Genomic DNA, 23,949 nt, shown 5'->3' on the forward strand with positions numbered 1-23,949 from the left:
TTTCTTTTCTTTGCTTTGCGGTATTATCAATTTACTCTAATCACTAGTCACTACGCTTCAGAAAGAGTAAGTAACTTACTATTAGTTCTTTGCTACGCTTGCGGACTACCGGTTTGCTAACAAAGGTTCGCCCACAGATTAATAATTTAGTTGCCATATTTTATGTACTCTATGGATTTACCACACTAAAGATTCGTTGGTCAAGTAGCGTATTAATTATGTTCCTTGAAAAGTGCCCAACGTTGGCGCCAACGTGTAATGGCAAAAAAATATTCTTACTTCTTTGGTTTTATTGTCAGCTGTCAATGAAGTGTCACTGTCACTTTCGTGTCACTGTCATGGCGGTATATGCAAGTTTATATTCGCGCAGCTCATTTTAATCGATCCTATTCCTCAATTTTAACTATTTTTTATGTAGACAATCATGATGTCAGAAACAATATTGGAAAGTGTGTTTTCGGGAAAGTTGGAATGTGATTTACTTTATAGATGGTTAAGAAATGATCCAATTGAGGTACATACATAACCTTATATTCAAATATTCTATATTGTTGTGTTGTATTTACCTATGTTTATGTATTTTGTTTCTAATATATTTATTTTGTAGGCTGCACCAGAAGACTGTGTTTTACTATGTTCAAATAGAGATGAATTTGTGGTATATTTTCTGTCCTTTTTGAGGAACCAAACTGACAGGTAGGTCAAAATATTATTATAATCAAAGATTTCATACTCATAGATATGTTACGTTTTTACAAAATCATCACAAAAGTGATTCGAATTTAGCTGCTCCACTGAACGCCCACATGCACAATTTTGAGTTTATTTACATTATAATTTAAAATACTTTTTACACTTCCTGAGTGCACAACTCCACATTTAAAAAGCTTAAATTAATTCCTTAGGTGATGCTTATATTATAAGCAGTTCTGTAAGGGCTTACATATAAAATTAATTTAATGAATTAGTTAATAACTATGACTAAATTATTTATTTTTTTAACTTAAAGTCATGAAACTTTAGTTATTTTTACTATTTTCAGCATTTTACAAACAAACAGCAATGCCTTACCCATATTGCAGCATCAAGGCACTCCAGACAAATCCCTCAGTCAACGAAAGCACCATAGATCTATCAGTGACCCTACCTGTGACAACGACAAATCAAACGACAGTCTCACTGTCAAATCTGACAGAAAGGCTCAGGAGTCACCCAACAGAGATAAGAAAAAACAGGGAAGGCGTGTTAAAACAAAGTTGTTCCCCGACGAAAGAAACAAAGAGCAAAATCAATCATTGTCCTCTGATGAATCAAGACTTAGTGTAGGAGTAGAAAGACTCATGTTGTCAAGCACTCCTCTGAAAAATGGGTTCAAAGAATACCCCCCTCCCATGTCGAGCCCTGTAACACCTCATTCCCGCTCATTTAATTTTGAACGATGTGATACTCCAAGATTAGTGAGGCATTCGAGATCTCAAGACAAAAGTGTTTGTTTAGCAGACTATTTGGTTAATGTACAACCTAAAAGTTCAAAAAAAAGACGTTCCAAAAATACCTCAAATGATGACAGCGAAACCAAGGTAGATTTAGACTTGAGTAACTCTGAGATTTTTCCAGAAATTGGTGCAAGAAAATCTAGTTCCCTCAAATCTGAAAGACGAAGAATCAAACCAACTAATATAGATAAAAGCAAGAAAAGTTATTCCTTAAACAGTTTTACCCCAGAAGTGTTTCAACAACCTTCATTAGGTCTAGAAGAAAATTTGGCTTTCAAACCAAAAGTTCAACAGAAGGAATCGACAAACACTTTCGAAGCAGAGAGAAATATCTTAAAACTGGAAAGGCATAAATTAATGGAAAAGTTTAATGTTCTGGGCACTTCTACTTCACCAAAAGTAACTACTCCACAAATTAAAATTACCCAAAAAGATTCCATAGACAGAATACATAATTATATAGATGCAGATTCTAATAAGGTTTTCTTTAAAGATAAAATTGATATGTTAGTTGAAATATATGACATTTTATTGAAAAATAATCTAATATTGAGTGTCAATACAGAAATATATTTTCTCATAACTATTGTTTTGTCAAAACAGTTGGAAGAAGATTATCTACTCTGTGAATCTCAAATGCAAGTCAACATGTGTGGTAATATACTTAAATTGATACACAACAGTACATACTTTGCTGTTAAATCCTTGTGGAATATACGAGGAATTTTAGAAATAATTTTGGATAAAAATTCCTTGAAGATATTGGGGGAGAATAAAAAAGTTCGAAGTTTTTACCCGGATTTGGCAAAATTTTTGCTAAATTCTTATGGATTAAAATGTGAATCTGAATTGGTTTCGGACAGATCTAAAAATGGATCTGGTAGCAGGTGTTCCAATGGTATGGTGTGCTTTAACTTTGAGACTGACAATGCAGAGAATTTTCCGTCCATCCTTAGCTTCCAGAATTTCAAAAAGCAGAGGGACATGTTTTATGAGATTTTGAGGTACAATATTTTTGTTTCCCACTTTTAAATCTCAATCAAAGAAAACTTAAAAGAGAAGTTCTTTTATATTTGCTATAGCTGACACCGCGCGGTTTCACCCGCTTGGTTCCCGTTCCCGTGGAAATACGGGGATAATATATAGCCTATAGCCTTCCTCGATAAATAGGCTATCTAACACTGAAAGAATTTTTCAAATCGGACCAGTAGTTCCTGAGATTAGCGCGTTCAATCAAACAAACTAACAAACAAACTCTTCAGCTTTATAATATTTGTATAGATACATACTAGTGTAATAAGTAAAAAAATAATTTCCTTTGCAGGCCATGCATGAAATTATCCTTATTAACCATATTTTTCACAGTAGAACACAGCAATGTTGCTTAGCTGCATAAATATTTGGACTATAGGTTTCCTTCTATTACTACAATATGTGATTTTATGTTAATTTTAATAAATAAAATTTTAGATGGTATCAAGAAAGCCAGAGTTCTGGTCTTTCGCGCAGCATACTGCGAGCGCGCATCAAATCGCTGCTTTGCTCGGGCACCAGCGCCGCCAACTACGCGCACCTGGCTGCTCTGTTCACGCAGATGCTGCTCGACTCGCTGCCCCCCAACGAACAGGTGACTGCTACTCATGTGACGACCTCGGACGTCCTGACGGAGGTCCTGGGTTCGATCCCCGGCTGGGCCGATTGAGGTTTTCTTAATTGGTCCAGGTCTGGCTGGCCGTGGCTAGTACCACCCTACCGACAAAGACGTACTGCCAAACGATTAGCGTTCCGGTACGATGTCGTGTAGAAACCGTAAGGAGTGTGGATTTCATCCTACTCTTAACGAGTTAGTCCGCTTCCATCTTTGATTGCATCATCACTTACCATCAGGTGGGATTGTAGTCAAGGGCTAACTTGTAGAGAATAAAAAAAAAAATGTGAGCGCGCATCAAGTAGCTGCTGTGTTAAGCACCTTTGTATCCTGGTTTACCTGTGTATTGTCACAGTATCAAACTGCCACTAGGCAAACTGATATTTCTCAAAAGTGATGTTTTTTAGATACAGTATTTTGTCATGGAATGACAGTGCTGCTCAAAGAAAGCTTATACTGGAATATTTAAGCTCAAAGCTTTAAACTTCTATTAAACTCCCCACTAAATAGGAAATCCATATTATCCTTTTATTCCACTTATTTGTTCTCAGGAGTCGAAGTTGAGTAAGCTCCAGAGAAGACTGACATGCCCATCTGCATCGGAATCTAATCGTCTCCCAAGTTTCAGTGACAAAGAAATGTTTTATAAGTAAGTATGTGTTGTACATTAATCTACTACTCGTAAATCCATAGTAATAATATTTTTAAATACAAAAGTAAGTCGGCCTGCTGAACTGATTCCAATGAATTTTGGTATAGAGATACAGGGGACCTTAACCTTTGGTCCAGAAAAAAAAAAGTCCATGTTTCTATCATTTTTTTATGAAACTATACACTGATAAGGAGGAAATTATGATTTTCTTTTAATATTGTTTTGTTTTTCAGGGAATTCGTAATGTTTTCAGAGAACGAGAGTTTTAGAGTGCATTTGCGAGACGCTTTGGCTTCTGAAATTATAGCCCTAGACAGTACACCACTTGGTAACGAATCTTGTAAGTATAGTAAAAAACTTAATCAGTAATATTAATAACAATTACTATCATTGTTAAAAAATCTCTATAACTAAAATGATTTTATATTTGTCCTTGTGTGCCTAAATTATTCATCTGATTGTGGTAAACTCTTGTTTCTGGTACAAAAAATATTTTTTTGTCATCCCTGAACTTAAAAACAATATTTGATTTTAACCAAAGGTGAAACAAGTCTCATTAAAAACGGAGACTCAATCGTATAGAAAATGTCTCTCAAAAACTATCCACTATTTTGTATTTTGGCAGTTTTAGTATGGTTAAAGAAAATTTTATCTAAATACCTTGGTTTTAAGTTTAAAATTCAAGCAGCTTCCAATAAAACCCTATAATCAGAGCAAACTCAACCTTAGGCGGATCATAATGAATCGTTTAATGTTGAATTTGCAAATGCATCTACTTAAAAAGTTCACCCAAAAATTGTTTTTGGCACTCATTTAGTGGAGACGTTTTTGAATATTATATTTCAACTAAACATTTCTATGCAAACACAATAAAATTATTTGAGAATTTAAACTATTGTGAGTGATAATTGATTATCACTCACACATATTAATACAATAAAATTAGTTTATCATCTCCACCAAGTACCAAACATTTGTTAAAAAATATTTAATAGTTTAAAATATAAATTATGATTTCAGCGAATGGGGCTGACATATCAAAAGAATTCCTGCAGATATCCAAAAAGCTAGGTCTGCTGTCCAAGTTCTTAGGCTACCTCACTTCTCTACCGTACGCTCAAATACCAGTGGACATCTTACTAAAGACTGGTGCATTGACCTTGGGTAACCAAAAGGAGATATTTACTGCGCCCAAGGAGAAAGTATTAGAAAACAATATCGCACTGAGGAATTATGTACGTATTAATAGATACTATAGTTCCTAATTAATCAACACATTGATACATATAATTAAACACAAACAAACTTGAAAAAAAAACGAGTGTGCTGATTTAAGTAAAAATTCTTTAAAAAAAAAATAATAATAATTAGCTCATATAATATTGTCTTTTATTTTGGCAACTGGCTCATGTAGTGTACAAAAAGGGATTGTTTCAAAGTTCTCTAAAATCGCCATCTAGTGGTCGTTAAAATAACAAACACTGTTTTACTATGCCTGTAGATGGCAGCACGTATCTTAAAAGCCAAATCAAGCGTCCATAAAGAAATTTACTTGTCTATCAGTTTATCAGGACTAATCTTTGGAATGCACAGAACGCAAGGACTAAAAATTCTGACGGCCTTACCAGTGTCCACCCATTATGGTAGCAAATTGCACAATTAAAATGAAGTTTTTAAGCGCAATTTATTTGTTACAGAGCCAACCTGCTATAAACCTGTTGGGCATTCTCACCACAGCCTACGGAAATGGCCGACTGACTATAACCTTACCGTGGATAGTCCACTACATATCCATGCTAGACTACACTACACTACGGCTGAAATACTACCAAAACCTACTGAAAATACTATTCCACATATACACATTAAAATTCGAACATTTAAAGAAAAATACTTTGATATTTCTCAAATCTGCTTTAGGGTGGCTTTTTGACTTACCCCATTTTCCTAGAGAGACGTTTTACGAAAAGTCCGATAGTGCTGTGATAAATGTTAACATGGACAATATCGATAATAAGATTATTGATTCGTACGATTTGATCGATGAATCGATTTTGTTTGAACTGTGTCCATATTTGAAGGATATCAATGTATTGGTATCGACTACTCGAGTGATTCATGACAAAGATGCGGGTAGTTTTAGACATATTACACCCGTTTGTTTGAGTTCTAATACAGAAGATCGCATACGCAATAAGGAAAAGGAATTGCAGGTAAAAAAAAATACATGTACATTTTTAAGGCATATCTATTTAAAACTGCCTCGACTTCAATATATTACCATTATCTAATAACAATACCTGACATTTCAAAAGTGATTGTAAATTAAGCCTAATGGAAATGAATTAATTATAACGTTCACTTTTGATTGCTTATGTTGCCTGGTCGTTATAATTAAGATCTAAAAGTGATTGTTTTTGTCAAATATAACCCTAAACCTGATAACACGCATTTTATCATAATGATTTGATTTGAAGAAGTCACATAGGCTAACTAGTTGACCATTCATTCATTTCACTTGCTATTAAATAAATATAATAATTTTAATCTTCTAGATCCGTCTAGAAGAAGAGTTAATCAAAAGCCAGCCGTCCTCCACGCGCAGAGTACTAGAGCTGGTCACCGAGCGCGTGTCTTCTGGAGCTGTGAAGGAACTGACGGCGCACGCGCTGCCTGACGCTGCGAGAAAAGCTAGAAAGAATGCTATAGATATAGTGCACAATTGTAAGGATAAGGTAAGACATGTACGTCTTTCCCTTTGTTTTATTTTTGACTTGATAACGTCTTATAAATCGATGAACGCCCGGCTGCACGCAAGGCGTTGCTGCTGAAAAGATGTAATGAATAAATACCAAGAGACCTAATTATATAAATGTAATGAAATTATTTTTCTTGTCTAGGTTAATAATAAATTGTATTTATGGCAGCGGGATTATTGCGCAATGAATATCATAACATGTAACATTTTTATATAAAGCCATATAAAGGGATTAGATGAGAATAATGGACCTGTATTTAAAATGCACCTGACCATGGTTTTGTTAGTTTTTCAAAACGCTATGTCGTCGTTATCAACCCATATTCGGCTCACTGCTGAGCTCGAGTCTCCTCTAAGAATGAGAGGGGTTAGGCCTTAGTCCACCACGCTGGCCCAATGCGGATTGGCAGACTTCACACACGCAGAGAATTAAGATAATTCTCTGGTATGCAGGTTTCCTCACGATGTTTTCCTTCACCGATTGTGACACGTGATATTTAATTTCTTAAAAATGCACACAACTGAAAAGTTGGAGGTGCATGCCCCGGACCGGATTCGAACCCACTCCCTCCGGACTCGCAGGCAGAGGTCATATCCACTGGGCTATCACTGTATTTATCCACTGGGCTATCACTGTATTAAACGCTATGTAGAGGTATTAAATAAGCCACACTGATGTAATACGGATAATATCTGTACATTACCAGAGTCTGCCAATAAAAGGTTTGTTTTATTATGACGTTATTACGTAAAGTTATCGTACGTACCGACTTTACAGACAACCCATTTATCTCATTCAAATAGTCAGTAATGACAATATTTTAAATTGTAAACAGACATCACTCTTGCAATCCTTGCAAGCGATGTACGCGGAGAGCCTCTCGCGTCTTCGTGCGGAGGCGCTGGAGTCGTGTCGGTCCAACGTCAGGCAGCGCGTGTCCACGGCGCTGGCCGCGCTGCTGCCCAACGCGCCGCCGCCGCTGCAGGTCGTGGCCGCGCGCGCCTGCTACAACCGGCTTGCTAAGTGGACCAACGACCACTGGTCTACTACCGGTGAGTGAGGGTGTTATGGCAAAACAATTTCCTTGGTTCCTTCCGCACTTCCGACTGAGTGCTTTTCTCAAAGTTCAATATTTTATATCTTGTGATCCAAAGGCTCACAGACTAACCAGTGGTCCAACACGGTGGTTTACTATTTGTAAAAGTGCCGACGCAAAACTATCGTTGTCAGAGGAGTCAAAGGAGTTGTCAGAGTTGTCAGAGAAGTCAAAAGTGAGGTATCATGGGGGGCTACTGGGAGAACGGCACGCCCGTTTCCATCCGGTAGCGGTGACTGTCTCTAGTCTCTTTCCGCCCCCTGCACTGATACAACGTCCTGCACTATTTCAGTATACTGCGTGCGTGCGCGTCCAGTGCGTGCGTGTATTGCGTGTGCGCATGTCAAGTACGTGCGTGTATTGCGTTTGCGCGTGTCAAGTGCTTTTGATTATTGCGTGTCCAGTGCGTGCGTGTATTGCGTGTGCGCGTGTCAAGTGCGTGCGTGTAATGCGTGTGTGATGTTACCGATGCGAAGTCCCCTGTGTTCCGTTCAGCGCTTGACTTTCACGCCGTTAGCTGCAATGTCCAAAAACCGTTGTTCCAGACGTGCTGTGCAAGAACATTGAGGACGAAATGAACTCGCTCATAGCGCTCGGCGACTGCGCGTCCGTCAGCCCGAACACCGAGCACGCGTCCGTGCTCTCCGCGGAGTTTGACAGCTTGCACAGCCCGGCGCACACCATCATAACTCTCAAGGTGAGTCATGGGATCCTTATAATAGTAATCATCATCATGGACATAGTCACTATACTACAGCCTTTCTTGATGAGTACTGTTTACCAACAAACAAATTAAAAATGAGGGTATAAATCACTAGTCATTTCACACCTAATAATAATTATAATTAATTTGTTCTTTAATTAATAAATTTGATTAATAATCTTAGAACAATTAGATGTGGTTATAATGTTTATTATAACATTTTATAAACAAACATTACACGATTTAAAATAAATAAGTTATGAAATAACATGCGTTTTCTACCTTCATTTCTAATTTATTTCATCAAGATTGGCTGTAGTATAGGTCCCGTCATCTCAGTGGCGGATTTACAAATATGCCGCCAGTAGGCTATTAAATTTTTGCCGCCCGGAATAGAGGACAGTATCCTCTGAAATTCGACACTATTGTTAGCAAAGTTTCATATTACATTTTATTTGTCGGTAACATTGCGACTTTTAATATTTTTAGTATGTACAGTACGAGTAAAATATTGAAATTTTCATTGAAGTTTTCAAGAGTAGTTTTCTTTATTTCTGTAATAAAAACTATTTGGGCCAAATATGCCGCCCTCTGATATCTGCCGCCCTAAGCTGCAGCCTACTTAGCTTACTGGTAAATCCGCCACTGCGTCCTCTACTGTCTAAGGCTCATCACGACATAATATCTCGAGACTAATAGCAATATAACTCGTGAAGAGAAAAGACATATTGTCTGCCAATACCAACGGAGTCGTCCCAGTTTCGTTGCGTTGCTACTTACTAGTGGTCGAATTGTATTTACGGGATAATGTCGTGGGGCGCATGTTAGGCCTATTGGATACAGGAACTTAATGTTATTATGAATCTACTTGGATGTTTTGCTGCCAACACATGGGCATGTCTTTGTCTATGATCTGGTATGTTTTTATATCAATACTAATATTATAGACTTGCTGACACCGCGTGGTTCCCGTTCCTGTAGGAATATGGGAATAATATATAGCCTATAGCCTTCCTTGATGAATGGGCTATTTAACACTGAAATAATTTTTCAAATCGGACCAGTAGTTCCTGAGATTAGCGCGTTCAATCAATCAAACAAACAAACAAACAAACTCTTCAGCTTCATAATATAAGTATAGATACATAAGTGATTCTGTTTGCTACCTTGTCAACCTAAACCACTAAACCGATTTAGAATAATTTTGGTACAGTGATAAATGGAGCAAATTTTTTTTTTTTAATTGTGAATTTATGTATGTGAGTGATATACAACTGAATGTGAAGTGTGTTGTGTCCAGGAACAAATCTGCCTTCTGCTGGACTACGAAGAAATCCCGGACCCGTCTGCGGTGCTGGAGTGCTGCGTGAACTGTTGCCAGCCCAGCAACGTGCTGAGTCGGCCGCCCGCGCAGAGGGCGCTGTTGCAGCTCTCTATTGACTTCTGTCTCGTCTATTGTGAGTGTTGTATATGTTACTGTTAAATTGTAAAATACGTTAATTTATAATCAATATCACAAGATTATAAAGTAAATCTGGTAGATACACATATTTTTTTTTAAAACTAATATGAATTGTTTTGAAAAATTCCTAGGTTGACCAAGTTGTATTTTCTTTTCGAATTTTTCAAATATATATTTCTATCTTGCCCTTCATATTCAGATTTCTCTTATGCACATCACACCTTTGCATTTGGGTCACAAGAATACATATGTGTTCCAAATTTTAACTTAATCTGTTTAGTAGAATTAGAGAAAACTGACTGTTACTGATGAACACAAGTGATCCTATAAGACATCCGTTTTAGTACACTGACATTTGGAACTCTAAAAATTAAAATATAAAGATGATGTCCTTCGCTTTATAGACTTCAACGATTGTTTTCTTTCAGTGAGCCGCCATACTTCAAAAATCAATGAAATCCTGCCAAAACTTCACACTATATGGGACACCTGTTGCCCTGACCGGAAACGCCTGACCCCTGATGATTTGGACCCCCCTGACAGGAGGCTGGAACTGTCCCCTACGTTCGCGAACTTTGACGACGAACGAGCCCCCACTCCTCAGTCTGATGAAGAAGCCAATGTTGAAGTCAAAGAGTTAAAGATTGTTATTGTCAAAGAAGTCAAGGACGTTGAAGTTAAGGAGATTAAAGGTACATAAACATGAGAAAAATTCAAGTAACTTTAATTTTGTCAAAGATCTTTTGTCAACTTTTTTTTTATAAAAAAAATATTAGTCATTGTTTATATAGGGTCATCATATCATGGCCAGGCCTATGCAGACCTTACCCACCACGCAGCTGCTATGCTAGTTGACGGGCACAAGATGATAATGTTTAATTTTATAAGGACTATCAGATATTAGTGATAATTACAGGGAAAGGCGGTTTAACATTCTTTCCGGTAGTTCACACACTATAATTAATAGAGAGCAGTGATAGCCCAGTGGATATGACCTCTGCTTCCGATTCTGGAGGGTATGGGTTCGAAATCCGGTCCGTGACATGCACCTCCAACTTTTCAGTTGTGTGCATTTTAAGAAATTAAATAACACTTGTCTCAAACGGTGAAGGAAAAACATCGTGAGGAAACCTGCATACCAGAATTTTCTGCGCGTGTGAAGTCTGCCAATCCGCATTGGGCCAGCGTGGTGGACTATTGGCCTAACCCCTCTCATTCTGAAAGGATACTCGAGCTCAGCAGTGAGCCGAATATGGGTTGATGATGATGAATTAATATTGTGTGTGGGCAAAATTAAGGCCTTGCTTATATTTTGTACTTTATTGAACTTATATTGGGCCACCTGCGAATCTGGCTCAATATCATGAAGTTTGGAAGTCTCTGATCGGCGGACATGATGATGACGATGATGATTGATGATGATCATGATGATGATGATTGAACTGATGTAGTTATTTACGCCACTGTCAAGAAATGAGTTATTCATGTTGTGATGCTCATAGTCATTACCAATCAAAGACTAATTACTTAAGGACCTGCTTCGCCAGACGTTACTTTTCTGTCAATGTATATGATCAACGATCTAATGAGATTATAAAAACTGTCTTGGAATCTTATGTTTCAAAGTTGTAATCGTGTTTGTCAGTTAAAGAGCTCCGTAAAAATACCTTTTTGTGTAGTTGAATTATATAAAAAACGGTCAACCACATCTAGTTTAGTATAAGATATATACCTAATTTTGTTCGTTAATTTGGGTGCGATACTATGCGAAAGCTATGCGATAGACCTTATGTAATTAGTCTAGAGTTACCAACGACCTGTAGGAATAAATAGCTTTATGTTATGCTTTAAGGTTTTTTATCGAGTAAATTACGAAGTAGTAAAAATATATTATTCTTTTATAGTATCATCAGTAATGGAAACTCCATCAAAACCGGCACAGGAATCCGAATCCAACGGTCTATTGGAGTTCTTCGACCGCATGCTGTGCCCACGTAACATAGTGTTACTGAGCGACACCAAGTGCAAGGCGAGTGAAGTTTGGGAAGCTTTGGCTGACGTGTTGGTGTTTCTACTGAAGAACGACTACTTGAGTGAGGACTCTTTGACTGAGCAGTGCTTGGCAGTGTACAGGCAGGATTGGCCTCAGGTATTTATTTATTTATTTATTAAGGAAAATCAACCGCTAATACATTAAATTCATGCTTACATTTAATTACATTGATAAATTAGGTTAATGCTTAGCTATTAAAAGATTTTCACAACTTTCACAATTTTTAGATATCATGTACACTTCTTAGTTATAGATATCCATTAATTTATAGGTATTTTTAGGTACATCAGGTATGATGTGTTTTAACTTTTTTAGGGTTCCATATCCTAAGGGTAAAGACCCTATTACTAAAACATATTTTGCGTTTTGAAGGTTATATCTTGGAAACAGTGCGCAGTTGTTTTTATAGATTAAGAACTTTATACCGTGTACGGAATTATATGAGTGTAGATGTGCGTGTTGGGATATGTGAGTCTTTAATACTCTCAAAATTAAACTACGCTGATGCTTTGTATGGGCCACGACTGCTCGTTCGCACTCAACGGCTAATACAACGCATCCAAAATGCATGTGCCCGGTTCTGCTTTCATATTCCCCCCAGAACGCATGTTACGCCGTTTATTAACGAAGCTAAACTGCTCAATATGAAAGCGAGACGGAATCTTCACCTTGCTACACTTCTATTTGGAGTATTGAAGTCTCAGCAGCCTGCTTACTTATTTGATAAGCTAGAGTGGAACAAAACATCCTTGACAAGATCAAATCGAGTCTGGACCCTTAAAGTGCCGCAACATTTCAGAGCTGCCTTTCGAGGAAGCTTTAAATTCGCGGCAACAAAGTGCTGGAATGATTTGCCTCCTCCTCTTCGTAATTTAAAAATATCCAAGACCACTTTTAAAACCAAAATTCGAAAACATTATCTTTTAATTCAAAACATATAAGTAATGGGTCCTTTGTTTTGTTTAATTTATTATAATATTTATTTACCAAATTATTATGTTATCATTTATTTATTGTATTATTATTTATAATTGGCTTATTTTTACCACTTGTTTCTACTAGTAATATTTTTGTATTTAATTTACGTATCTGTCTTCTTTTAATATTTGTCGATGTTTGTTAGAGGCGCTCCGCACGTCTCGATACCGTCCAAACGTCACCTTAATGGCTCCACGGAAGATCAGCGCGGTGTCCCCACGGACACTGCAATATGCTGAGTGGTGACCCTTTTAGGATCACATCATGCAAGTTGCAATGTATTTTAATTTATTGTTTTTTTTTTTTTTTTTTCTCTCTTTTCTTTGTATGATGTGTATTCTAAATAAACTTTTCTTTCTTTCTTTCTATATTCTGTACTAAAAAACGGATAAGATAAATATTGAAAGGGTCTCCCATAAACAAACGTGATTTTTATAGATAATGGTACAGAACCTTTCATGCGCGAGTCCCACTCGCACTTGGCTGGTTATTTTTAACTGCCATGTAAGTATCCTGTTGTTGGTTCAGTGTCTTAGGGTTGCCCTGTGCCTAATGACCCCAAGCATATGTGGCTTGGGGTCACTAGGCACTGGGTTTGAATCCTCGGTCGGGTTATGCGATGAGCTTTCTTTATTTTGAGAAATTTTCGGTTTTCAGCCCGGAGTAGGTAAGTTAGTTCTGTTACACCCCTAGGTCCCGGAAATCATGTTAAAAAAACGTCAAATACTCCATACTTCAATATGCAAATTGATTAAATCAGTCAGGACATAGTCAACCCTATATTCATAAACATGAATTGGGATAAAAGTAAATTTCCTTCAAGGTAAAGTGGACCTAATTAGTACTGTTTTTAAAGTTCATTTTACTTAGAAAAAAGTTGAGGTTTAAATTCTAATCCATGTAATAATAAATAAGGCCGTAAAGAGTTTGCCAATTATAGTTTTTCATAAACATATTAATGACTCGTCATCAACCCATATTCGGCTCACTGCTGAGCTCGAGTCTCCTCTCAGAATGAGAGGGGTTAGGCCATTAGTTCACCACGCTGGCCCAATGAGAATTGGCAGACTTCACAGACGCAGAGAATTAAGATAATTCTCTGGTATGTAGGTTTCCACACGATGTTTTCCTTTACCGATTGAGACACGTGATATTTAATTTCTTAAAATGCACACAACTGAAAAGTTGGAGGTGTATGCCCCGGACCGGATTCAAACCCACACCCTTCGGAATCGGAGGCAGAGGTCATATCCACTGGGCTATCACGGCTCTATTAATGACTCACAAATTATTATTTCCAGAACATTCTTGAAAACCTGTCAACTTGTATGAAATCAGTATCGTCCAGATGGTCGCGGTCATCTACGGGGAAATTCACTTTATTCTTGGACTTTCTAGCGGACTATTGCAACGATATGGACTATGATTTAGTTGAGTAGAAATGTATTTAAATAATATTAAAAATTATGCTAAATGGAAGTAGATTGGAAAAATCTTTGTTAAATGAAAATATTTTAGAAGAAATGGATTTACATTTTGTAAGAAGAAATATGAAGGTTTTCCTGATATTTCTAATCGTAACTAGAGTGAAACTGTACGTAATTTAATTTTTAACACATTATGAAAGACAGGCAAAGATGCAAATTCGTTTTCAGAAAGTGTGTTTGCAAATGTGTTATAAAACGTCGTATGACATACATTTGATAATTACAGCCTCTGCTCACTTGTAAACCTCGCTTACGGCTCGGGCCAGCAATATCGCCTTGGCTGTAATTTTCAACTTATCGCACTTATATCTAAATATACTCTCAGACCAATTATAGAAGGATCTGCATCGCACTCATAGTCACAAACAAAATTGTCTGTCTCTTTCTGAGGAAAACGAGCTTAGATTTTATGTATATCTCATACTAATTAGAATTTTTTGCCCGTTTTTTACACAATTCAATTACACAAAAAGGTATTTTTACGGAGCTCTATAACCGACGAACACGATCACACCTATTTAACATCGATACTATAGAGACAGTTTTTATAATCGCATTAGATCGTTGATCATATACTTTGACAGAAAAGTAACGTCTAGCGAGGCAGGTCCTGTACAATAATTGGTCTGAGAAATATACTATAATAATCCACTGTCAAAAGCATGTTTCACGCTTGATTGCGATTTCTAATGTCATTACAAATAACGGGACTAGTGTAGACAAAGAAGGAATTACACTAATACTCGGGTCAATTACAGAAGGACCAGCTACCAAATTCACGAACGAAATTGTCTGTCATTTTCTAAGGAAAACGAGCTTAGATTTAGTATATGTCTTATACTAAATTAGAAGTTTTTGTCCGTTTTTTACACCATACCACTACACAAAAGGTATTTTTACGGAACACCTTAACCCACCAACACGATTACAACTATGAAACATCAATAATATAGAGACAGTTTTTATAATCGCATTAGATCGTTGATCATATACTTTGACAGAAAAGTAACGTCTAGTGAGGCAGGTCCTTATGTAATTAGTCTGAGCACTGTCAGAAAGCTTCTATCTCATTCACACTGAAATGAACAATGTATACATTCTGTACAGGAACAAGACAGAGATATATGATTTTTTTTTTGTTTAATTTCAGCTAAATTTTTCGAGATCAGGGAAACAAAATTAAATCTCACCTAACATTCTGTTTTACAATTTCAGTATTTACTTCTTTGTCTATGGAGTTTGCCCATTTTAAATAAACATTTTTATCAATTTTTCATGTGCATGAAAATAGACATAAGATTCTTTGATCAACGGCTCTGAGTTCCAAATTTTTTGAGCCTTTAGTCATTATATATTAGATATTCGAATAAAAATTAAAATACGTGACAAATAATAATAAAACATAGTAACACCAAATTGAAAGTCTAATATTCTAAGGTACATACATATTTAGAAAAATCTAGTTTAGATAAAAAGAGACTAGAAGATTTTAAAAATATTAATATGGATGTTAGCTGGTTAACGAATATTTTGTCGTAACTCTGGTAACCGAGTCTCATTTTATCTATTTAAAAAAAATTAAAATAAAAAAATGTGTGACGTCATAGGAATAGGACAGACTATCCTATTCCTATGACGTCACACAATGACTAGTAGACGTTTAGTGTTGTAAAAAGAGGATTCGCGTGGAATAAAATCAACTAAACCCGAGTAAAATATAATAATAATAATAATTTATCTTTTTACATTTAACATAATAAAATATTATTATGTAAAAGCTAGTAGTAATAATGCGGCTTTGCTATAATATGCGGTTAACATTGCCCGACAGATTTGGTCTGTGAATGTGTTTGTATTTGGATGAATAAAATTAATGCCTTGCCAATTGCCATGCCATACATAGAGATGGTTATGGCGCAAAAGAATAAAAAACAAAATAATTCGCATTTATAATATTGGGAAGGATAACTTAGCAAGAGGAAGGATGTGGTCAGTGGCTGATTTACAAGTTTGCCGCCAGTAGGCTGTTTAATTTTTGCCGCTCCTGTTGGTCGTCTAAAATTCGATAACCTAGTTCGCAATCATATTGATTTAATTTTATTTTGTTAATAAAATTAACTTTAAAATTTGTCTTAATTACTTCCTTTTCAAGTTAATTTTCTGTTAACAAAAATTTTTGGGCCAAATTTGCCGCCCCCTAAAATTTTGCCGCCCTAGGCTGCAGCCTACTCAGCCTGCTGGTACGAATAAATCCGTCACTGGATGTGGTATATGCTTATACCTACGGGAATAAGGCATGAAATAATTAACGAATGAAATATACACCAAAAATAAAAATAACAAGCAAGAAATAAAGTTAAAAACTAATGTACAATTAGTTGCATGACATATATGGTATGGATGTGTATGTATAATACTCGTATGTAGGATAACATTTGACTTTGTTGATTTAGATTAGAACGACTAGTTAGTGTTATATTGTTAAACTTTCAAATTGTTATTTGAGTAAGTTATAATGAAATTAATAGAGAGAAAAAATTAATAGAATTTGTTTGTATATAAACTGGTGAAGTTTTTGTAAATATTTTCTAATCATTTTATTACTATCTATTTCATTGTTTTAAATGGACTTTATTGTAAATTTAAAAATCTTAATTTTTTTTATACTTGCTAAATACGGATATGTATATGTTACCGGCAATCTGCATAATCCGGTATTCTATATAATGCTTAGGCAATGTATAGAAAATTGCCCTACTGTTTTTGTAAAGCACGATGTCAGAAAAGTCTTCTGGCGTAGCCCAATTAAAAACCTGAGTGTTGGAAAAATGATTTTTAGGTTAATTTCAAGTTATTGTTACTGTTGTGAACCTACAACCCAGAACCGCAAAGCCAGTTATTTAAAAAAAAACATAATATTTGACTCTTTGCCAGAACACCCCCGGTATTCTATTCAATACCTAGACATTGTATGGGATACCTGAATTATACATTTTGCTAGTAACAATTAGACATATGCAAATATTTTTAATTTCATTTATAAAAAATGCCCCAGTGATGTATTTCTCAGTTATTTAAAATTTTATAACAGACTGCATAAAAATGGGTTGAACCATTTATAACGAATACATAACCTTATTTTAAAATTAAATTAAACTTAACATTACTGCCATTTTTGTTAGAGCATAGAATTAATTGGAAAAAAAATAGTCCTGGTTTTAAAAAATTAAGTATTTTTAGATATGGTGAACTAGAAGTTAAGTCATTACAAGATGACTTGGCATCATCACTAGCAACCCATATTCGGCTCACTGTTGAGCACGAGTCTCCTATCATAATGAGAGGGGTTAGGCTAATAGTCCACCAAGCTGGCCCAATGCGGATTGGCAGACTTCACACACGTAGAGCATTAAGAAAATTCTCAGGTTTCCTCACGATGGCATCTTTACTAAAACCATTGATAAATGTAATATGTTTATCAACAAACAAATTAAAAATGATATAAATCGCTAGTCATTTTACACCCAATGAAAATTTTAATTAACCTTTTCCTATATTAATGACTAAGAATTTGATTAATAAGTTTTTGAATAAAATTTTATAAAAAAATAAAAAAGTTTTGAATAAATTAGGTATGAAACGACATTCACCATCTATGATTTACTTGTTGATAAACATTCCACATCGACTTTGGCTTTAGTATTTACTTGTATGGCATGCTAAAAGTAGATTTCATTTAATTTAGATTACCTACATGTTGTAAAATATAAATATGAGCATTTTAAGCTTTCATTTTTCAATTATAATATAATTTTATATAATTATATTAAATCATTGTGGTACATTTTTATTGGAAATCAGCTTGTTATACATTCTTTGTTTATCACTATTTGGGATTCGTGTGTTTTTACTACGTGTATAGATTATATTGGTCATTGAATCAAGGTAATATTGTAATTATTGTTTTGTGATCTGCAAGAAGTACTAGTATGTACCTACCTTAAGCACGTCCATTTTAAAAGGTCATTTTCGACATTGTTGTATCCAATATTGTGTAGAAGCAACTCCAAAATGAGAACAGCACGTCCATTGTCACTAGAAATACATGATGCTCTGATGGTTAGCCTTTACTCTTTACTCTTGAAATATTTGGTTATCTACTTTTTCCTATATACAGGGTTATATAATGATTTATTTATTTTGCTATCATCCGCGAAAAGCCGACGAACCCATGCGACAACGTCACCCAGGTCCGACAAAATACTCTCTACGTACGTTTCACACCGAAACCGGAGCATCCTCAGGAGATGTTGACTCTACAACGTGCAATTGCCAAAGTATCTTTGCAATTGCACGTTGTATTTTGTCGGACCTGGGTGACATTGTCGCATGGGTTCGTCGACTTTTCGCAGATGATAGCAAAATAAATAAATCATTATATAATCATGATGAACTTCCGCAAAGTAACGTCTGCTTCTATCCAATATTTATATACAGGGTGTCCTATAAATGTTACTTTACAAGATGTTAGCTGTCATCAAGGTCTACTAAAACAACTCAATATATGTTAGCCGAAATTTTACGGTTAAAACTAACATATATTGCGTTATTTTAGTAGGCCTTGATGTCAGCTATCATCCTGTAGAACATTTCTTATTTTTACAGGACACCTGTATATATCTACTCAATAGCAACCTTGCAAGGTAATAATGTGTCTCGGTGAACGATTCAAAGCATGAGCCAGTTCATCGTCTCGATAACGTCATTTCGTTGATATAACCACGTTAGACGATCGCAAAAGCAAATGAAAATACTGCCACTTGATGTACTTAGTGGCTTATGTTTCAAATCGTACAGAATTACCCTGTGGTGTTGGGAAATTGGCGGTGGTTTATTTATATTTTTGGTTTACAAAATCCGGTCCGGGGGGTGCGATTCCGCTATTTTACACTCGTCGATGTATGTGTGTCATATTCGAATTTGAACTTTGTTTGTATAGGATGCCAAAATTAAAATGTCACTAACACAATAGATAATGATCCAGAATGACTACTGACTACTATCTAAACTTTTTAAGGTTTTATCAAGTTCAGTTTAATCGCGATTTTCTGGTAAGAATTCAAAGGTCCCGAGGCATTGCCTAGCCTCTGTCTAGCTATTATCAGGTGATCGGGTATTATTTGACTTGTTTGCAGTGTCAAGCTATACCCTATGCCCGCCTCGTATAACGGCAATATGATTCTCTCCTACAAGGAAAGAGATCTGGCATTACAATGGGCTGACTATGATACGTCTTATAATACTCATAACGCAAGTAAGCAGAAGTTAGTTGAATCTTTAATGTACCTATTTATTAAAAGTCAGTATCGAAATGACCATTTAAAATGGACATTGGGAAACGAAATGTTTTATTAGTGATCTAGGTAGAAAATATATCGATTCATGTACGTTTTTTGTACTGTTTATTTTGTGCAATTAAATCTGTATATAAGATAATAAAAGTTGGTTTGTTTTTACTATTCACATGCAACATGGTAGTTCGACTAATATTTGTGTTTCATGTTAGAGACACGAGTTTCTATAAAAAATAAATAAATCACTATAGATAAGAGCCGTGATAGCCCAGTGGATATGACAGTCCGGGGCTTTTCAGTTGTGTGCATTTTAAGAATTTAAGTGTCACGTGTCTCAAACGGTGAAGGAAAACATCGTGAGGAAATCTGTATACCAGAGAATTTTCTAAATTCTATGCGTATGTGATGTCTGCCAAATTGCATTGGGCCAGCGTGGTGGACTATTGGCCTACCCCCTCTCATTCTGAGAGGAGACTCAAGCTCACCAGTGAGCCGAATATGGGTTGATAATGATAGATACTACAAACTTTCAACCCCTATTTCACCCACTTCTCTTTTTATTTTAGGGATAAAAAGTAGCCTATGTTCTGCTCCAAGGTCCCATTTATCATAAAACCAAAATTCATATTGATCGGTTCAGCCGTGAAACGGTAACAGACAGACAGACTCACTTTCGCATTTATAATATTAGTATATATTTGTCGTTGGTGGATAAAAAGTAAAAACAATAAAATGAACTATTTCTTTGTATTGATTTTTTATTTTAATCTTTTTGCGTAGTAGTGGCATTAAGTCTTGCTAACCATTGCGTTATTCTATCTATGATAGGTCCCTCATGAGTCGGATGTACGGTTATCTTACCAGCACACCGCCCCAAGCTCACAGGGATCCACCAGGCTGAAATAAAAACAATAACTATCTTCTATACATCCATTATTATTGTTTACTAGAGGACGCCCGCGACTTTGTCCGCATGAAAGTCGATGTAAACTTTCAACTACCTCTTCCCTACTCTATCCCTACCCCTACCCTATACTACCTTACCCTCTACCCTACCCAATAGGGCTGCACCTCGTCGAACGCGGCGACTGTTACGCAAAAATAATCCTTAAAGCATGATTTAGTATTCACGCGCATTGGCTTAGCGTATTTCATGTATAACTGAGGTGTTTCCAGGGCCGGATCGTCCATACGGCGAAAGGAGCGGTCGCTCCAGGCGCCAAATCCTAGGGGGCGCCGAAATGGTAAAGACAAGATCGAAAAGAAATTTATGTGATGAATTTACGTGCGCAAAAGGCGCCATAGTTGGATCTCGCTCCATTCTAAAATTTACCTCGGTCCGGCGCTGGGTGTTTCTTTACCAATTTATATGATTCTTTTTTTTTTAATAGGTAATGGGTAATGTTAACTTTTTTTAATTATATGTTGATTTTTTTAATTCGGTGCAGTAATTTTGGGTCCTATACAATGCAATCAAACAAAAAGACGATCAAATCTTTCCTTTTTGTAATATTAACTTATAAGGTACCTACATCCTAACCCAGGATTCGAACCAAGGAACTCATGATCCTAAACTACATAGGCTAACCACTGGACCAAGGAGGCCTTTTACTTACCAGATTAACAGTAGTGGGCAGGTAAATGAAGATTTCGATGTTCGCTCTAGGTCTACTAGGTTTTAGTTACTACCAACACCACCACCAAACCACAGAAGTAATATTAAAAGTTGATGTTTACCTCCTGCAAAATAAATAAATAAATTATATTAGTTAGGCAAGTAGACTAACATAAAAAAATATTATATATTTTTAGGGATGGAAATAAAAATAACCAAAACACAAATAAATAACTCAATCAACGGTTAAAAGTATCTAGTCTTAGATTGTCATGTTTAGACTAAATATAACAAATACATAAATACATATTGATATATATAAAAAATATAGTACTTAATAGGGGAGACCTGGGATGAACGTAATTATTTTCAATGTTCTTTACCGCACAACTTTTTGAACATAAAAACTCCAAGCAATAGGTACACGTGATAGATTGGTCTTTTGGCTTCTTATTAACGCTAAGATTTTGAGGAAAAACTATCAAAAAAAAAAATTTACAACCTCTAGAGTAGATATTTTTTACTACCTCTAGAGTAACAGCGTAAGGAAATGATCGTAATACTTAATTAATAAGGCTTGAATAACTTAATTTCTTCATGATATTCATTATTTATTCTTGAGGCTTTTATTACTAACCTACTATTTAATGTAACACGGCACAATTAAGAATTACCAACATGTTCCAGACTATTACCTCTTGTGCAGCCTAATCCCTAATTTCCGCCTTAACTAAACCTCTAGTTGTTTTACGTTTATGAATATTAGGCATCCTGTGAAAGCACAAAAAATGTAATAAGAAGCAAGGAAGGATATAATTATGATAATCGGGATAAAAGTAACAAATTGTAAGTTGTAATCTGAGAAACAGTATTATTAAAGGTGCAATTTGGAACGTCAAAATAAAAAGATGAATAAAATTACATTACTATAATAAAAATAAACATAGTTTAAAACAAAACTTAGGTACTTGTAGTCGTAGCGACTCGGTGCATATGTGAGGGGTCCAAAACGGCGCATAGATATCAGTAAAATAGTTATTAATGCAGAATGCACGATTCGCCCTAAAACTTATTTGTTACCGTCATCCCGCGTTACTTTCATCCCTGATCTCCCCTAGGTTATTTGGTTTCCCCTAATTTGACTATCATTTTAGGAAAAGCATACAACTTGAAAATTACTTACTAATTTTATCATGGTAACAGTTCTCAAGTTCCAAGTAGCACATGTTTTTAAACAACTTATAATAATATGTATATATTATGTTATTGGGGCCGGTGAGTCTTGCCCGCATGCCGCATACACGACCGTACCTAGGAAATGCAAACCAAAATGTATTATCAAATGGAAAAACATACATACAGCCGAACGTAGAACTTCCTCCTTTTTGGAAGTCGGTTAAAAAAAGCAATGAAAGGAAAGTATCATCATTATCAACCTATTTAATTAGTCCAGAGCCTTTTATCCTAATAGGAGAGTGGATATAGAGCTTAGGCCCACCATGCTGCTCCGATGTGGGTTGGCGGGCTTAGGATGATTATGTCAAACTCAGAAACGACCACTTTCAGATGTTAATGATAATGACTTGAACGACGCCAACATCACCAATTTCCCAACTGCAGACTAAGAATGAAACTAAAAGTTTCCAAGAAGAAAGAATAACTTAGTATAACATATTGCACGTCCCAGTATTCGAACTTGTAATCCTAAACCACATATGCTAATCACTGGACCAACGCGGCAGTTAACTGAAGTAATAGTATGCGCAAAACTTCTAGTCCGTTCTGACGTTGCTACACGTCGGCTGTGCAGTAGCGAATAATAAGTTTTGTACACCGAGCAACCGTACGCCTCATGTTCAGAGCGGACTCAAAGTTTGACTTTTCTTTCTATGTTTGTTATTTTTGACACTGTACCTGCCGGTTTGGAAGAAGACCGGTTTAAAGTGTTCTTTCTTTTTCCGGGAATATATTTATGTAACTCGACCCGTAGTCAAGTAATCCACAATGAAACAGGCTATCCATTAAACTATTGGAACTTTAAACACAAGTCATAAATCTATTAATTAATATAATTATTAACTATTAGTGGTCTAATGACATTTTATTTATCAGTATTAACATTGTCATGGTCAATAAAATATTGTCTGCTACTTCATTCCACCGATCTCCTATCTTCATTCACGCGAGTAGGGATAGGCACTTACTCCTCATATAGCTGTAGGCATATTTGATTGCATTCCCTGTGTAGAGTAGTTCCGTTATTAGCTAGGATATGGCCCAATGGGAGTCTTGTCGATGCTAACTCTCTGTAAAAAAATAATTTTTATTTATTTAGTTTATTTGAAATTGGAATACAAGGTTTTTATTTCGACAACATTAGAATTTGACCCTTTGTCTCTCGTGATAGAAAAAAATTCGAAGCTCACGCTGGTTTGAGTTAGGTATAAAAACGTTAGGTACATGATATTGCTACAGTTCAGAAGACAGTGCTACCACTCAAGATTGGCTGTGGCGTGCACACTGCACTAGGGTTAACTAGGGTAGGCTAGGTAGCCAGACACTATAGGTTCAAATTGTACAAAATAAACAATTCGTATTCTAAAGCTAAACTCGATGTAGGTAAATGTTAATCAACAAACAAATTAA

At 35.8% G+C, this 23,949-nt stretch overlaps 1 protein-coding gene and 1 long non-coding RNA gene across 2 annotated transcripts; one reads left to right on the top strand and one right to left on the bottom strand.

Moving 5' to 3' along the window:
* The first annotated feature begins 328 nt into the window (after positions 1-328).
* On the top strand, positions 329-19,835 carry LOC112047737 (codanin-1). The gene is made up of 15 exons (XM_024084953.2): positions 329-514; positions 608-696; positions 1,043-2,500; positions 2,967-3,123; positions 3,696-3,793; positions 4,030-4,136; positions 4,817-5,031; positions 5,494-6,009; positions 6,352-6,531; positions 7,391-7,607; positions 8,197-8,348; positions 9,655-9,811; positions 10,245-10,508; positions 11,721-11,965; positions 14,149-19,835. Exons 1-15 carry the CDS (start codon positions 425-427, stop codon positions 14,284-14,286), a joined length of 4,083 nt encoding a protein of 1,360 aa, XP_023940721.2. The 5' UTR covers positions 329-424; the 3' UTR covers positions 14,287-19,835.
* Positions 19,836-20,428: 593 nt separating this feature from the next.
* LOC112047751 (uncharacterized) lies at positions 20,429-23,444 on the bottom strand. The gene is made up of 4 exons (XR_008251032.1): positions 22,740-23,444; positions 22,487-22,614; positions 21,305-21,428; positions 20,429-20,585 (listed from the first exon to the last, which is right to left on the bottom strand). It is a non-coding gene; the product is annotated as an uncharacterized LOC112047751 (long non-coding RNA).
* Between the last annotated feature and the right edge of the window lie 505 nt (positions 23,445-23,949).

The sequence above is a fragment of the Bicyclus anynana genome, chromosome 8 (genome assembly GCF_947172395.1).
Source record: "Bicyclus anynana chromosome 8, ilBicAnyn1.1, whole genome shotgun sequence".
NCBI classification, from domain to species: Eukaryota; Metazoa; Arthropoda; class Insecta; order Lepidoptera; family Nymphalidae; genus Bicyclus; species Bicyclus anynana.

What these genes read in the sequence shown, in the direction of transcription:
- LOC112047737 (XM_024084953.2), top strand. Translation starts at nt 425, where the DNA reads ATGATGTCAGAAACAATATTGGAAAGTGTGTTTTCGGGAAAGTTGGAA. An exon ending in ATATCGCACTGAGGAATTAT is followed by an intron (nt 5,032 to 5,493) that starts GTACGTATTAAT and finishes TATTTGTTACAG; the next exon opens with AGCCAACCTGCTATAAACCT. An exon ending in ACAGGCAGGATTGGCCTCAG is followed by an intron (nt 11,966 to 14,148) that starts GTATTTATTTAT and finishes TATTATTTCCAG; the next exon opens with AACATTCTTGAAAACCTGTC.